General features: G+C 43.4%; 1 protein-coding gene across 1 annotated transcript in view; it reads right to left on the bottom strand.

Annotated features, from left to right (window-relative positions):
• The window catches only part of CCDC39 (coiled-coil domain containing 39), a 294,107-nt gene extending 276,796 nt beyond the window's left edge, over window positions 1–17,311 (bottom strand). The window contains exons 1-2 of the mRNA XM_029616381.1: window positions 17,103–17,311; window positions 11,584–11,703 (exon numbers count right to left, since the gene is read on the bottom strand). Of these exons, the coding sequence (XP_029472241.1) occupies window positions 11,584–11,703; window positions 17,103–17,192 (210 nt within the window). The 5' untranslated portion in view covers window positions 17,193–17,311. The remainder of the gene's footprint in view (window positions 1–11,583; window positions 11,704–17,102) is intronic.
• Between the last annotated feature and the right edge of the window lie 794 nt (window positions 17,312–18,105).

Raw genomic sequence — 18,105 nt, 5'->3', positions numbered from 1 at the left:
GTGGGGTGGTTTGCTTGGAACTTTCTCCTCTCTCAGTCACATACCAGCGCTCTCTCTCACACTGGCTCTCAATGACACACCTATACACACATGCTCTCAGTCACTCACATATACAAATGTTTTTTCTCTCTCACTTATATAGGCTCTTAATTACACATTTACACACATGCTGTCTATCTTTTCACGCTTACACACACACAGGCTTTCAATCACATAAATACATGCTGTCTTTTTCTCTCACACACAGACTCTCATTCACATGCTTACAAACATGTCCTCTCTTTCTCTCATTTACACACAGGCTCTCAATCACATACTCACATGCTCCCTCACCTAAATCAGCTCTCAATCACACACAGACACACATGGTCTCTCTCTCTCATTTAAACACAGGCTCTCAATCACATACTCACATGCTCCCTCACCTAAATCAGCTCTCAATCACACAGACACACATGGTCTCTCTCTCTCATTTAAACACAGGCTCTCAATCACATACTCACATGCTCCATCACCTAAACCAGCTGTCAATCAGACACAGACACACATGATCTCTCTCTTACTTATACACACAGGCTCTTAATCATACATACACATGATCTCTCTCACACACAAAGGATCTCAATCATACACACATACTCTTTCAAACAAACAGGTTTTCAATTACAAACTTACACATACAGGTTCCCAATGGTAAACTTACATTCATGCTCTCTCTCTCACAGGCAGGATCTCAATCACGGACATACTCTCTTTCACATATACAGGCTCTCAATCATTCACATACATGCAATCTCTCACTCACACACACAGGATCTCAAACACACATGCTTGCTCGCTCATTCACTCTCTCTCTCCCCCCCCCCCCCGGGAACTCGCGGCAGCAGCAGCCACCTCCCAACGCTAACCTCCTTCATTTTCAGCCCTCGCGGAGGCGAAGGCGGAGTCCCATCGGCCGCGGTTGAAGATTTTCATTTTCCTCCGAGCCGCGCTGCAGTCTTCTTCCCGCGCAGGCACCCGATGCTCTCCACTTCCTCTTCCGGGCCGCGGGAAGAAGAGAGCACCGGCGTGCTCTCTTCTTCCCGCGGCCCGGAAGAGGAAGTGGAGAGCATCGGGTGCCTGCGCGGGAAGACCTGCGCAGGCACCCGATGACTCCAGCGCTGGCACCCGGCTGACACCCGATGACTCCCGCGCAGGCACCCGGATGACTCCAGTCGGCGTGCTCTCTTCTCCTTCCCCCCGCGGCCCGGAAGAGGAAGTGGTGAGCATCGGGTGCCTGCGCGGAAGAAGAGACCACGCTAGTGTGGTCTCTTCTTCCCGCGCAGGCACCCGATGCTCTCCACTTCCTCTTCCGGGCCGCGGGGGGGGGGGGGGGAGGAGAAGAGAGCACGCCGGTGCCGCTGACTCCAGCTGTCCTGCCGCGTTCCGCCCGGGCTGACAGCATTTTAAGCCCGGGCAGCGGAGGACCGGGGAGCAGCTGGGTCAGCGGGGAACCGCGAAGTATGGCGACACGTGTCTGCGAGCCAGATGCAGCCCTCAAAAGAGCCATAACTGGCTCGCGAGCCATGGGTTCCCGACCCCTGGTCTAAGCTAAAGACTGATCTCCATTGAGGCAGAGGAGGGCAAGAGAGGTGCAAGCAGTACCACACTTCACAATTCTCAGGACCCAATCATCCCTGGAAATGCAGAATCGCTCCAGAAGAAATGAATCCTTCTCCCCATAGGAGGAAGTGAGGAGGTGGGGTTTCAGTAACAAATTAAAAAGTAGTCCCAGGCTTAGGCTGACTGTTGCTGGACTTTGGGTTGATGCCTTTCCCTCTTCTGGGTAGTTGCTGCAGTAGAATAGGAGGAGCCTGATGAAGCTGGGAAGGATAGAAGGGTCATTAGTGGAAAAATGGATGCTTGTAGATGAAATACTAGCGTCTGGTTCGGATTGGCTGGTGACCTGTTCCTACAGAGAGTGACTGTAGAATGGATTAATGCTCCTTAATTAGAGCCACTGTCTCCTGCACCTTATCACCACATAAGTTTTCTCCTGTACAGGGCATGTATTCCACACAGTCATGTACATATTCATGGAGGCCACTCACTCGTTATCATGCCAGCCTCCTATTAAAACAGCCAAGGTTCTAGTTGTGGTGTTGAAAGCTTCATATGTGAAGTGGATAAGGTGCTTCTCACACTCCTCCGCATCTTTCACAGCCTGGTGGAAATCAGCATGACTGGGATCTGTCTGTTCTGTCAAAGACTTCAGTTTTTGCACACACTCATTTAATACTGCACCATGACAAGTGAGACGCAATCCACATTAAGCATAAATCCCTGGAATACTTTCTTCCCAAATAATCCAATGCTTCTGTATCTTTTCCAGGAAGAATGTTAAGATTGTTCCCTGGTATGCTTCACCCGCTTCAATGCTGACTCCACTACAATGGAATTATGCAGCAGCTAGACTACCCTGAAGCCTGTCTTTTGAGCTAACGGAAGACATGATATTGGAGCCTGCCACATCCTCATCTGCAGATTCTTGAGGAGGCTAAGAACTGGAATGGAAGCAGAAAGTTGAAGAAATTGCAGTAGACTGAAGACATCTATTCTGGGGTTCTGCTCCTTCTTAACATTGATAGGCAATGTCTTTGCTAGCTTAACCAGAAAATAAGAGCAACTGATATCTTCTGGAGGAGAATTATAGTGAGACAATTCCAGTAGAATCCTCCTCCCCTGACCATGGAGGAATGCTGAGCCAGGAACCTGATTATTATGGAGACCAAAGTGGAGACCTCTGCTGGTCTGAGGAGGAAACGTCCGTAGGAACTCAGAATGAGCTGAACCTACTTCTTTCTCTTCTGATCCATGAAAGGGATTCCCTGGAGGGGTGAATCTACCACCACAGAATAGGGACTTGCTCCCACCTCCAGAAGGCTCTGAGGAGGGCCATGAACCTCTGGTGGATGCCGAGTGTCCCCACTATGCAGAAAAATATCTGCCATTCTGGACAGGAGACATTCCAACTTCCCTCTCTGGTCTTCAGAGCTTAAAGAGGCAATGAAATTCTTCAGTAGCTGTGACAGCTGGGCTCCCACTGGCTGAGGGACCCCTTGCGCAGGAGTTGGACAAGAGACATCATCTTCAGAAACTCAGATCAATTCATCCTCACTGACGCTGGTGGTGCCAAATAGAAACTTGCAGACGCAGTGGTTGCAACTATAGAAGCAGCTGTCTCTGATGCACTTCACACTAGCTGCACCAGTGCCTCTCATTGACCAGTGCCAGTACTGATCGATGGCACCGGTAAAACCATTTCCTTTGCTATAGCACTGCCTTCCATAGCAGAGGAACTCTTGCTTGCATGACAAGACACTCCATTCTTGTGATATCAAAGAATCCTTAGTATCCTGGCCAAGGTTGCTGACTGAGACTTGAAGTAAGTGCTCTGTGCTGATGAGATGGATGGCGCCCAGGCCTAATCCCAGCCCAGGTAAAATAAATGGCTCATTACCACAGGAATCTTCCATGCCAGAAAGGATGAAGGCACTTGTATTGAGAAAGCTATTCCCCATTGCAGCACTGAGGAAGGTCCGTGCCTGTGAAACTCCGAGCAGACAGCCCTAGCTTCTGAGAGAAATAACCTCAAAGGGATCCCTTGCACCACTTAGGTGCTCTTCTCAATGTCTTATCCACTACCATTGTCTTCCTTGCCTCACTCAACCCTTGACCTGTAGCAGATGCAGGAGCTGGTGACACCAGGGGAAAGCCTTTCCTGACTTGCAGAAAAAAGAAGTCAAACTGGGTATCCAGCACTTTATATATGCTGACGACGTACAGATACTCATCCCTATTAAGGATTCCATTACAAATGCAATGAAGATCTGGAACTCTGCGCTATCTGAGATAAATAAATTGCTCTCCGATAACTTCCTAGCACTCAATACTAACAAAACAGAGCTACTCATTCTTTCCCCTCCTAACAACCCATCACGCAGTCTCTCCCCCACACCCTCACTACCCAGTTGCCCTCCCACCCCTCTAGTCCGCAACCTTGGCATTATGATAGACAACCAATTTAACCTCAAAAAATTCATTTCAGCCACCATAAAAAGCGGATTCTTCAAACTCCACACCTTGAAGAGAATCAAACCTCTTCTTCATACCTCTGACTTCCGCACAGTTCTGCAAGCTATGATCCTGTCCAAACTTGATTATTGCAACGCTATCCTCCTAGGCTTACCAAAAAGTACTCTACAACCCCTACAGTTATTACAAAATGCCGCGGCACGCATCCTTACCAACACTCACCGTCATGACCACATCACTCCCGTCCTTCAATCATTACATTGGCTCCCCGTAACCTCCAGGATAGTATATAAAGTACACACGCTCATACACAAAGCCATCCATAACCATGACATGCAATGGTTCCCAGAACATCTCCAGCTTCACACCCCGACAAGACCCACAAGAACGCATCACCTGGCCAAACTCCAAATACCCTCCCCTAAGCACATAAAGCATACCACCTTTAGAGAGCGATCGTTCATCACTGCAGGAACCGCTCACTGGAATAAAATGCCTTCCCAACTACGCCAGGAACCTTGCCACAAAAAATTCAAACACAATCTTAAAACATGGCTGTTCAAACTAGCGTACCCTGACTAACGAACTGTCTTTCCCCTAAGATGTGATATGACCGTCCATCTGACCTTTGCCCTTTCTATCCTCTCCCTACCCCCACCCTCTGTAGATATACTCCTCTTCCTCCCCTTCCCTTTTTACAATCCCCTGCTATTTAGCCTGATTGCTTTGTCTCTCTTATTAAAACTAGCATGTACATTTGTATATAATCCTTGTATTATCAGCTCCTGCCCTTGTTAACCCTCTCCCTGTTAATGTTACTATTGTAAAGCTTGTTGCTAAGTTATGTTACACTGTGAACCGAGGTGATGTTTTGCAAACGTGCCTCGGTATATAAAAAACCCTTAAATAAATAAATAAATAAATAAATAAATAAATAAATAAATAAAACTTGTTTTGACTTTTTGTGGTGCAGAGAATATGAAAAGGCCTCGCTCAAGGAAAAGAAGCAGCTCCGCTGCCCAACCTCATGCTTCAGTCTTCCAGGTGTGGTAATAATGCTGCACCCTCGAAGAAATACGACCACAACTATAACAGCTGAGAGCATCATGATCCAGGCCCAGGTAGTGGTAGCAGATAGGTGTCCCAAACATATGGCATCAAAATGCAGGCTGTGAACCCACTAACCGCAGACTTCTAGGCCTTGGATTTTTCCATTACCTTTTTTTCTTTAGAACTGAAATGTTTTGTTGAGGGACGGCCAAGGCAGCAATAAAGAATAAAACAAATCACAAAAAGAAACTCATAGACAGAAAATAAAGCCACAAGGGGATTAGCTTGGACAAAGAAAGACTAAAAGGCTTAGGAGAGAGCGACTGCATGTGGGAACCACATAAGAAGTTGCCATACTGGGTCAAACTGAGGGTCCATCAAACCTAGCATCCTTTTCAAAAGTGGTCAATCCAGGATACAAGTACCTGGCAAATACTCAAGCACAGATCCCCTGCCACTAATGTTAGTGACAAGCAGTGGCTATTCCCTACATCAACTTGACTAATAGCAGTTTATGGACTTCTCCTCAAATCTTTTTTAAACCTAGCTAATCTAACTGCACTAACCACATCCTCTGGCAACAAATTCCAGAGCTTAATTGTGCATTGAGTGAAAAATAATTCTCTCTGATTTTTTTTACGTGCTTCTTGCTAACTTCATAGAGTACCTCCTAATCTTTCTATAATCTGAAAGAGTAAACAACCAATTCACATTTACCCGTTCTAGTCCTCTCTTGATTTTGTAGACCTCAATCATATCTTCCGTCTCTTCTCCAAGCTAAAAAGCCCTAACCTCTTTAGCCTTTCATAGGGGATTCATTCCACCCCTTTATCATTTTCGTCACCCTTCTCTGTAACTTCTCCAGTGCATCTATAGCTTTTTTGAGATGTGGCGACCAGAATTGAACACAGTACTCAAGGTGCAGTCTCACCATGGAGCTATACAGAGGCATTATGAGATTCTCTGTTTTATTCACCATTCCCTTCCTAATAATTCCTAACATTCTGTTCACTTTTTTGATCACCGCAAAACATTCAGCCAATGAGTTCAATATATTGTCCACTATGATGCCTAGGTCTTTTTCCTAGGTGGTAACTCGTGGGTTAATTTTCCATTTGCATCACTTCCACATTAAATTTCATCTGCTATTTAGATGCCCAATCTTCCAGTCTCAGAAGGTCCTCCTGCAATTTATCACTATCCACTTGTGATTTAACTACTCTGAATAATTTTGTTATCTGCCAATTTGTTTGCCTCATCATTCCCCTTTCCAGATTATTTATAAATAAGTATATTAAAATGCATTAGTCCAAGTACAGATCCCTGAGGTACTCCACTGTTTACCTCTTTCCACTGAGAAAAATGACCATTTAATCCTACTCTCTGTTTCCTGTCTTTTAAACAGTTTGCAGTCCACAAAATTACATTGCCTCCTATCTCTTGACTTTTAATTTTCTTAGAAGCTTCTCATGAGTGACTCCATGAAAAGATGTTTTAATTTGAAGGATAAACTGGTAAGCTCCTGTTTAAGCATAGAGATATCCGATTATTGTGACGAGACAATTCACTTGTGAGAGTGTTATATTTGCCCACAAATATTACAACTAAGGGAATTTGCTCATGTGAAGTTCAAAAAAAACCTTTTAAAATCCCGGGACACTTTGATTGTACCACATCTCAAGTTACATAAGTTTTAGTATGTCCCTTGGTTTAATATATGTTGGACAGATAAAACGATCAATCAGGGTATGTATAATGGAACACAAAAGTTGTGTATGAATAAAGAAATATCAGGCCCCATTAGTGCAACATTGAGTGACTTAAAATCATACTGAGCAGGATATCAAATTTTTCATTATTTGTCAGGTACAATTAAGGCATGGGGTGATGTTTCCTGGGCTTTACTTTATTGAAACAATGTTTTATTTATAGATGGCACACTCAATCCCTGTGGGTCTTAACATGGATATAGAATGACTTGCTTTTTGGTAAAAGAACCGGAGTGGAAAATTTTGGGTAACACTAGCAATGATATACTCCAAATAACTGACATGTCAGGTAGGAATGGTATTAGTAATATCTAGATTTATAACACCAATATTATCAACAAACTATGGATGTGATAGCTAAAGTGACATAGATATGATTTGAATTTGCGATTCTCAGGATCTGATGTTGAAGTCACATGATCATCTTAACCAGGGGAACCGGGGAGGAAAGTTATGGGCAATATCAGCAATTATATACCCCTGATAACTGACATGTCAGGCAGGGATGATGATGACAATAATATCATCCAAACTTATAAAACCAATAATTTTAACAAGCCATAGAGGTAGTAGTAGAAGTAATATAGACATGGTTTCAATTCACATTCCTCAGGATATGATTGAGGAAGTCACACGGTTGTTATCTCGCCCCATAATGGAGGGGGTTTAACTCGCGCATCTTCATACTAACGCCTGACATAAGGAAAGATGAAAGCTATTGGAGTTTGGTATAAGGATAGGCACATGTCAGCGAGTACTTGCAGTGTGTAATATTAATGCTATGCATTCTGTTGCTGTCTGTGATATCGATTTAAGTAAAGATTAATTACAATGAAGGTTTGAGGGATTATATGTAAAGGGTCTTGAAGTTTTGTGTCTAGTCCACAGGTCTATGCGGTAGAATATCTGATGTTTGAATTTGTTGAGTGAGACAGTTTGAGTGCATTTTATTGTGCAGTATTTTAATTTTGCAACATAAGATCATCAAAGTATCTGAATTTGCTGTTACTTTTTATGATACTGTAACAACTGCCGTTTTAAGGAACATGGAATTAAAGCATTTTAAACTATGATGTTGGAACATGGAAGGGCTATGCAGAAATGTAAGTAATCTTCATGAGAAGTGATAAATGCAATGGTGAGTTATATAAAGATTTCAACAGGGCCAGAATTCAAGGGTTGTAAAAATCATTTACATTGTATGTTATATGTAATTTCTTATGTTTTATAGAAGCTGATCCTGAATTTTTGAGGATCAACAGATAAATTATTTATTCTTAGAAAAGAACCTATACAATTGTACACAGATAAGTGCTTCATCTTATTAGATTTCAATTTACCCCTGAAGAAGCCATAAGTGGCGAAACAAGGTCCCTTGTTGGGTATATGGAAGTGAGCTATGAAAATGAATAAACAATTATAGGGAATATGGAAGAGAGATAATAAGATACTTGGATTGTAATAAATAATAAAAATTGATATATATATTATATATATAGGCGGATTTTAAAAGGGTTACGCGTGTATATTACACGCGTAACCCCGAAAACCCGCTCCTGCACGCACCGAGCCTATTTTGCATAGGCCCAGCGAAGCGTGCAAGCCCCGGGACGCGCGTATGTCCCGGGGCTTGAAAAAAGGGACGGGGAGTGGGCAGGGAGGGACCGAGGCCTCTGGCACAGCGGCCGTGTCGGGGGATTGCGTGCCGGCACTTGGCTGGTGCGCACAACCTACGCCTGCCCAGAGGCAGGCGCAACGTTTTCAACAAAGGTCTCGGGGGGGGGGGGGGGGGGGGGGAGGGAACGGGAAAAGCCATCGGGGCTCCCCTAGGGCTCAGCACGCGCAAGGTGCACAAGTGTGCACCCCCATGCGCGCACCGACCCTGGATTTTATAACATGCGCGTGGCTGCTCGCGCATGTTATAAAATCGGGCGTAGATTTGTGCACGCCAGGTTGCGCGCACAAATCTACACCGGCACGAATTGAGAAATAAAGAAAGAGCCTGGCGAAAGACTCCATCCTCAGCTCACGCAGCTGCCTACAAATCTTCTCTTCACTCATCCACCCTAAAAGCAAAACGAGACTACCATTCCGCCAAAATACATGACTACCAATTCAATTCCAATGCTCTCTTTTCTTATGTCACTGAACTAACCACCCCCTCCCCCTCCCTCTACTGAAGAAAATGCCAGCACTAAATGTGAGGAACTTGCCATGTTTTTTAGAAACAAAATCACTAATGTCCTCCAATGTTTCCCTGTTAATCCCTCCCCTGTCAACCCCCTCCCCAAAAATTCAAGCGCTAACCTTGAGTCCCTTGAACTCACCTCTCCTAAACAGATTGAACGAATCCTCCAAAAAGCTAAACCTGCCACACATTCATCCGATACAATCCCCACTAAGACTCTTCTTTCCATCCCCGCCACCATTTCAAAACTCCTGGCTGACATAATAAACTGCTCCCTCTCACATGGCAAAGTACCCGACCCCCTTAAACATGCAGTAGTCAAACCCCTCCTAAAAAAACCTAACCTCGACCCCCAGTATCCCAGCCAACTATCGCCCTATTTCTAACTTGCCTATCATAGCAAAAATAATGGAGAAAATAATCAATACCCAGCTTACCGAATTCCTTGAAGGGCACAACACCCTTCACCCGGCTCAATTTGGTTTTCATAAAGCCCGTAACAGTGAAAGCCTCCTTCTTACCCTTTCTGACACTATACTCAAGGAATTGGACCATGATCAATCATACATACTGGCCCTACTTGACATATCTGCTGCCTTTGACACCGTCAATCATACCATACTCCTCACCCGCCTTGCTGAAATCGGCGTCACAGGTTCTGTGTTGCAATGGTTCTCTTCTTATCTCAACAACAGAAATTACACCGTAAAAATAGCCAATTGCAAATCATCCCACATTGCCCTCACACAGGGCGTCCCGCAGGGCTCCTTCCTCTCCTCCATGCTTTTCAATATTTATCTCCTTCCCCTCTGCTATCTCCTCTCTGATCTTGGCCTAAAATTCTTCATGTATGCTGACGACGTTCAAATCCTCATCCCGCTTCAAGAATCCCTCCCCAAAACATTACAATTTTGGGATTCTTGCCTTACTTCAATAAACACCCTCCTCTCAAACCTACATCTCGCTTTAAATGTAACAAAAACGGAGCTCCTCACAATCTCCAATCCCCCAGCTCGCTCGCTCCCTGCCTTAAGCAATACCAACCCTCCACCCGACGCATTCACCTGCAATGTGAGAGATCTCGGTGTCTATCTTGACCAACATTTAAATTTCAAATCTCACATCCACAATACCATAAAAACAGGTTTTTTCAAATTGCACATCCTAAAGAAACTTAAACCCCTGCTATATACCCAAGACCTCCGCACAGTCCTACAGGCAACTATCTTAACTAAATTGGACTATTGCAATTCTTCATTTCTGGGCCTCCCTCTCTCCACTATCAAACCCCTCCAATTATTACAGAATGCCATGGCCAGAATTCTCACAAACACACGTAAATCTGATCACATTACCCCTATCCTAAAAGACCTCCACTGGTTACCTATAGCCTCCCACATAAAATACAAAACACTCACCATTCTCCATAATCTATTGTACGATCAAAATCACACTTGGCTCGAGAATGCACCACTTTTCCGATCATCAACCCCGCCCCTCCAGATCCAACCTTGCTGGAACTCTATATACCCCTACCCTAAAAACTGCTCACCACACCTCAACCAGAGAAAGGGCTTTCTCCATTGCCAGCCCTTCCCTATGGAACACCCTGCCCACGGCCCTCTGCCTAGAACCTAACCTGTCTAAATTTTAAAAAGGGCTCAAAACCTGGCTCTTTATAATAGCGTATCCAGATGTTGACCAAACTTAGCTTGCACTCTAACCCCTTAGCCTACTCACTCTCCCCTCCTCCTATCTGCCTCTCCTCTTTCTCCCCTATTCTTCCCCCTAGCAAAGACTCCAAAATACAGTGTTTCTTCCCCCCCAAGCAAAGACTCCTAAATACTGTGTTATAGGTTCCCCTCCTCCACTCTAAGCTTATCCTACCCTGTCCCTCCTTCTCCCCCCACCCCACTTCTCCCTTTCACTGCCATCAATGGTCTGGTACCTACCAGCCCACCTGTACATATATTGTCTATTGTTAATTTATATTCTTCGAATGTTCCTATCAAATTTCTCTCTTTCCCTATCCTTCCTACTGCTGTCCTCTCTCCTCCTTCATTGCTGCTCCCCCCTTCTCCATCCCTGTTTATTGTATTTCACTCTCTGTTAATTTGTTACAATGTAAACCGGCATGATGTTCCGACAAATGTCGGTATATAAAAATCAACAAATAAATAAATAATAAAATAAAATACTAAAATCTGGCCCAAAATATTGAGGAGTGGTGGAATGGAAAATAATGATTGGCTAAAGGCCATCTATAATTTGAAGGCAAAATTTAATATGAATGTTCCACTGCTCCTTTCTTCCTCTTTAAAATATAACCAAGGATAAAACAATAAATCATTAAAAAGTATAAAAATATAAAAGCAAAAAATATAAAAGTGTTTTTATTATAAGTCTAGCCATCATTGTAGATTCTATTATTTGCTTATTAGAATTCTCATAGATTTTAAAACCATTCCTCTTGCTGCTTCTCATTCCAATGCAGTAATTTACCTGTGTATAAGATAATTCCTGTCTGACATTCTTCATGTGCTCTGTCATAGCTTGAATTCGATCCACAAAGTCATTCATCTGATTCTGCAGATCTGTCTTTTCAGTTTGCTTATGTTTAAGCTGTAAATAGAAATAATTTATAGATTGTTATTAATATTAACAAATACATTATTATACTGACTATAGTGATGTCAAAGAGGTAGAAGAAAAGTTGGAATTGTTACTAGCAGCACTTTTTACATAAATAGAGGAGGTTGCTTGAAAAAAGACAAATGTCATATCAAAATCGAACTTTCTCCATAGCACCTACATTTGATAAATTATTTATTTGTGATAGTGGAAAATAAAATTACCCTAAAAACACTGCATACCTCCTGACAATTACATTCCACAGATACAAATATTTGTAAACAACCCAAAAACAACTGAAGGAGCCAGTTGGATCATTAGGCAATCATTTTCAAAAACTGTGCATGTCCATGAGCTTTGCCCCTGTTCTCAAAAGGAAAGGATGTGCATATTTTCCCTTTAAAAAAAAATGCCCAAGGAAAAAATGCTGCAGAAATTTGCACCTGTTTTTTTCCTGTGGATAATTTTTCCAGCCAAAACAATGTGCATAGTTTTGAAAATGCAAAACTATGCACATAGTTGCCTCCCGCTGGGAAACACCTCCATGAGAATGCAGGTAAAAGTACAGTCATTGAAGAACAGCACGCATACTTTTACATTTGCTGGTTGTGGCAGGCTTCCACAATTGGATATACCGGTACTGTCGCAAGCCAAAACATCATGGCAGAACACCACCATCATCACATGCTCCAGACGCCACTGATGCTCCCAGGTCTCTGTGTGCGCATATGTGCACATTATATAGGTTCCGCAGTGGAAAATGCTGAGTAGTACCCTCTGATGACATCAGGCCTTAAGCAAGAGCCTTGCTGCATTACCTGGCTTCAGCAATGGGTTTCCTGCATGTGCAGTGCGTGTTGCTCCTGCCTCTTGGTTCCTCATTCCTGTCTGTGTTCCTGGTTCCTGTCTTTCCTCAACCAGCCTTGCCTCATCCATCTTATCCAGTATCTTCTGTGTGTCTTTGTCCCCTCTTGGCCCGACTTCTGGATTTTGACTTCTAGCTTGGACCTGACCAAGATTACCTGCCGCCTGCACCTGACCACATCTGTCCACAGCCTGCCCCGACCCTGGCCTGTCTTCGATCCCTCAAATCTGCTGCTTGCCCTGACCTCAGTATGCCCTCGCTTACCTGCCTGCCCTAGAGACCCACCTAAACCCTGCCGGCCGCTGGAACCCAGTCTCTCAACCTGTGGGGGAGGCAGCTGGTATAGGTGAAGCTCCAGCCTGTCTTGCTTCAGGGCTCACACCCATGCCACCCATCACATCTACAGAGTGGGCAATTTTCAAAAAGCCCTTTTACTCATACAAGTAGTCCCATACATGGTCTTCAAAAATTGCCCTCTATGAGCCAAATTTTCAAAATCATTCATTTTAATTTAATTTTAGTTTTTCTATTCCGCATTTTGCATATCAATGATGAGACACAATTGTTCTGACAGAGAGTTCCACAGTGAAGGCCCAGAGATTGAAAAAGCCAGGTCATGGATTTCTATAAGATAAGTCAACTTTGGAGCAGAGGTTTCTAAAAGACCTCAATTGGTTGATCTCAAGGATAAAGGGAGCTTCTATATTTGTAACATTGCATTTATGCAGGGAATAGCAGTGTTATGAAGCAATTTATGAATAAGCAATTTGTGAATGTGCCCTTGAATTGGAAGCCAATGTAAGGAATATGGTATGGGTGTAACGTGTTCACACATATTCATCCTTGCTAGAATGTGAACAGCAGAATTTTGCACGATTTACAAATCTCTGAGTGTGTTAGCAGAAAGGACAGCAAGCAGGGAGTTGCAATCATCAATTGTAGGAAAAAGTGCTGGGCTCTGTTAGAGATTTTAATCTGAGTAACATGTATAATTTACAAAAGGCTGATTTTGCAAGATACTTAATATGACTATGCATTGATAAGTACGGATCCAATACTTCGCTCAGATTTTATACTTGAGATTTAATTGGTAACCTCAAAAACAAAAACTGAAGGAATGTCAGTGGATGGATGTCTACTCTATTAAAAGTTCCATTTTGTTAATATTAAGGGCTAGTTTATTGTAGAATAACCAACACTTTTGTTGACAAACAGATGGCAATTCAAAGGTGGTTGACCAAGATGATGTGACTCGAACAAAAAATGAATATTGTTTGCATACAATTTATAGTCAATACCAAGATACCAAGACCAGCAAGCAATTTATATAGTGGGGTCAAGTAAATGATAAAGAGAGCCACCAAGGGTGCCGAGCCCTGAGAGACACCAGTTGTAACACACTGCCATGTAGCGATGTTATTGGAAATTCTGAGTGGGTGTGTACAATCAGTGAAATATGAATTGAACCAAGATAATACTGTACTTCCAATTCCTAACTAATTCAAATGGGAAATTAGAATATGGTAATGAATGGTATCAAAAGGAGCAGAGATATCAAGAAGTATAATGACATATTTCATTCCAGTATCGAAACCGAGTCTAATAGTATCAGTAATAGACAGAAGAAGGCTCATGGTACTGAAATACTTTCTGATAATCAAAGATGGAATATTCATTGACAAAATCAATAAATTGCTGTAATATCACAGACTTAATTCAACACAAAGGAAAGAGATGAGATGGTAAGGATCTAAGGTTTTTGTTTTTTTTGTAGAGAGCATATAAATGCCTGTTTATGAAGCCTGAATAAACCTCTCATGGAATGATGTTGCCTTGTTTCAGGTTAATAATAAAAGAACCAATCTCTGTCCTAAACATTTTTAATAAGGCTGTGGCACAAAGACATGAAGAAGAATTAATTTTATTAATAATATGGATGACTTTTGATGTTGATACTGGAGAAAAGTAATCCCATCTCATTTTTGTTGCATTCATAGTACAGCCCAATTCAGCATTCTCGGCTGGAAATCATGTCACTTAGGGGGTCATTTTTCAAATCGCGTTTGGGCCCTAATGCCTGCGATAATGCAATAACACATACATTATTTATCACAGCGTGCGCTGCATATGCAAATTTGCAAAATGTATACAGATGGGTGGATTTTGGAGGAGTAAATGAAAATGAAATATGGTAATTGTTATAAATCCGGACTGCGGGGGCCCCTTACCTCCCCGGCTGACGGCTCCTGCCGACTATTGGCGCTCCTTGGGCGTTCTCGGGCCTCAGCGCAGCTTCTCCGCAGCAGCGTCTCCACAAGGGAGACGCTGCTTGGCTCCTGCTCCTAACCACACCGCTTAGGCGCGTGCGCGCAGGGGTTCGAGTTTTAAAGGGGCTGCGGCGGGAAATCTTGGCCCGGCCCCTGGAATGACGTCAGACGCTGCTGGGTATTTAAACCCAGCTGCTACCTTCATACCTCGCCTTGCAACGAGGTTCGCTCTTTTGAGTATTGCTAGTTGCAGTCTTTACCTGTTCCTGCCTTGTTCCTTCTCCAGCCCTTCCTTGTCGTCGCCTGGCTCCTGGCTCTGGCTTGTCCTCTGGTATCCTGCTGTCTGCCGCCTGCCCTGACTCCTGGTTTGTTCTACCTCCTGCTTGTCTGTTGCCTGATGTCTTCCGGACTGCTCCGCCCAGGAGACCTCGCCTAAGTCCAAGCAACTCGGGTCCCCATGGGCTCCTCCTGGGGGGACATCGGGCTTCCAGTGGTGAAGTTCCGGTTGGTCTCCTGGTTCCAGTCACTCCTCTGCTTCATAACTTCTGGACTACCCTTCAGGTATGCACCTTCAGGAGACCGCACATAAGTCCAAGCGGCTCGGATCCTCAAGGGCTCCTCCCAGGGGGATCATGGGCTTCCAGTGGTGAAGATTCAGTGAGTCTCCTGACTTGAACCACCTCCCGGCTACGACCTCCACTGTGGGCCTTCTCACGGTGTGCCTTCATCATCTCTAGCTGACTCAAGGGTCCACGAACTCAACAGTAACGCTGATTGCGATAGCACTATGCAAGCGTGATACATGCTATCACGCTGGAAATAACTACTCCGTTTTTCCTAGCATTATGACCTACAACAGCTGTGCATTATGCCCAAAACGGGTAACTCGAGGTGAAGTTTTGCTGGTGGTCTAGGGTTTTGGGGCCAGTTTTACATGCAAAGGCAGACATACGAACTGCACAGTACACATCAGTGAAGACTTGACGTGATTTAGAATTAGGAAAGATACACAAAGATGAGATTTCTACAGTGATCTCTTGCCCTAGCTTGATGCACTCTCTACCTGGGTGATATCAAGCTAGGGCGAGAGAACATTGTAGAATGTGTATCTTTAACATTTACATCTTTGTGTATCTTTCCTTGTTCCAAATCACATCCAATCTTCACTGATATGTACTGTGCTGTTCGTACGTCTGCCTGTGCATGTCAAACTGGCCCCAAAACCCTAGAATACCACCAAAACCTCGAGTTACTAGCTGGTCTTCCTACAGCAATATAAATAGTTGACTTATATGAAAGTGTTAAAGACATTCTCTCTCTCTCATACACACATACACCAGGAGCAGCCCAAAAAGGAAATACTGGTACCTGTGTAGTTGCAGGTGTTATTCATGCAAAATGTATAGCATTTTGATGAATCTAGGAGTTACTTTGTGCTGGGGCGTTGGTACGCCAGTACTTTCTGAGACTTGTGAAAGCAGATGTACATATTTTAGCATTGAAAATTGTGAATAAAAAGCACCAACAGATTTTCCTCTCTTGAAAAAGCATTCTCTAGAAGGCTGAAATGTTTCTAATTCACTTTAATTTTAGATTATTTCATGCACATTATTTGCCCTATAAACTTTCATCAATATCAGAATTATGGTAGGTCATTATAACGAATACATTTTAAGAAAACTGTGCAACTGAAAGTTATATATATATAAGAGATAAGTAATTTAAGAGCCTCGCTCAAGCGGAATGTATGATAAGAAATGATAATGTTATGTTAAATGGATTTCTTCGATATGCATGAAAAACACCAATTATATTAAGCTTCGCATAAGAGAACTACACTATACTGCAGTTTCAACAGCTGAACAGGTTGCGTGACTGGAATAATTAAGCCTGGTGGACAAAATGACAATCTGCCTCAATTAAAAAACTGTATCTAAGTAATAAAAAAAAAAACCTAGAAAATGACGTTTGAGTACTAGGGAAATTGAGAAAAATCACTGTTCTAACTCGGGAATTTAGACAAATAGTAAACTCTTACTTTGTACTCGGGAAAAAAATAGTTTGGAGAAATAATTTACTTTTACCTCCCTGTAAAGAAATTTTTAGAAAGGAATGAAACTGAAGCCCTGCCCGCAAAAAAAATAAACATGTTCCCTTGTTAAAATAAAGTGTTTCCCCCCCCCCCAAGCCCACCTCGATCCACCCTTTGCTCCCAGGAGCATTGAGACGGCTGCTAGGCTCGCCCTCCCTGTCCTCACCTCAACTTCCAGCGCTTTATTTTCCACATTGGCCACGGGAATAGCGAAGCCATCGTCCCAATCCAGCTCAGCCAGGATCGAACTGCTCATGGTGGGGCTGGGACCGATCCGAGATCGGGAGAGAGAGGCGAAGCCGGCAAAAAACACAACCGGCCACCACCCCCTCCCCCAAGCTGCGATCTGTTGTTGCTGCTCCCAGCGGCCCTAGCAACCTCCTTGGATACCGCCGAAGACCGGAAGCGGCGCGGCCGGCTACTTCCGCTCCCGCGGATCAGGCTGGGCCCGGCTCGTGGCGGGAGAGTTAAATTGCGTCGCTTCGCCGGGTTCTTCCTGCAGTGTTTTCTCAAGTTTTCGTGGGGCTGCTTTGTGTCTGTGGTGTGAAGTTCTTGATTGAGAAGGTATTAATTAATCGTAGAAGATGCAGCAAGTGAGCGGCGTTTGATGCCCGATGTTTGAAAGCTTGTGGTGAGAGTTAATTTGGGGCAATTAATAATCCATGCTATTCTAGCGCTCTGCTGAGTTGTTTTACCATTTTAATTTATTTATTTATTTTATTTAGCATTTTTCTATACCGACCTTCAAAGTTAAATACCTTATCAGGTCGGTTTACATCGAACAGGGACGTAAACAGTAAACATAAACAACTTATTATAATCAGGAGAAACAAAGTTACATTTAACAAGGACTGCAAAACTTGGAAGCTTAAACAGCTGGAAAGAAGGCTTAAAAGGGTAGTAAGTTAAGAAACTAAGACCTAAAAGTCCGTGCTAGTGCTAGTTGAGCTATTATGAAAGTACTGATGCTTGTGTCGTATTTAGAGAGGATCTGGCTATGGTTCATCATTGTTCTGGTTTTTTTTAAAAGGGATACACTAGAAATAAAGATTACCAATCATGTTGTAGGTGATACTTTTTGCAGGCTAACCACATTTTGCTCTTTTTAAAACGAGAGCTTTATTTCCTAAAACAAGGCTGTGGTGGGGATTTGGTTGGGACCTTGGCTC

Source organism: Rhinatrema bivittatum, chromosome 9 (assembly GCF_901001135.1).
Source record: "Rhinatrema bivittatum chromosome 9, aRhiBiv1.1, whole genome shotgun sequence".
Taxonomy (NCBI): Eukaryota; Metazoa; Chordata; class Amphibia; order Gymnophiona; family Rhinatrematidae; genus Rhinatrema; species Rhinatrema bivittatum.
Note: the sequence above shows the minus strand (reverse complement) of the source record. Positions and strands in the feature narration are given on the sequence as shown.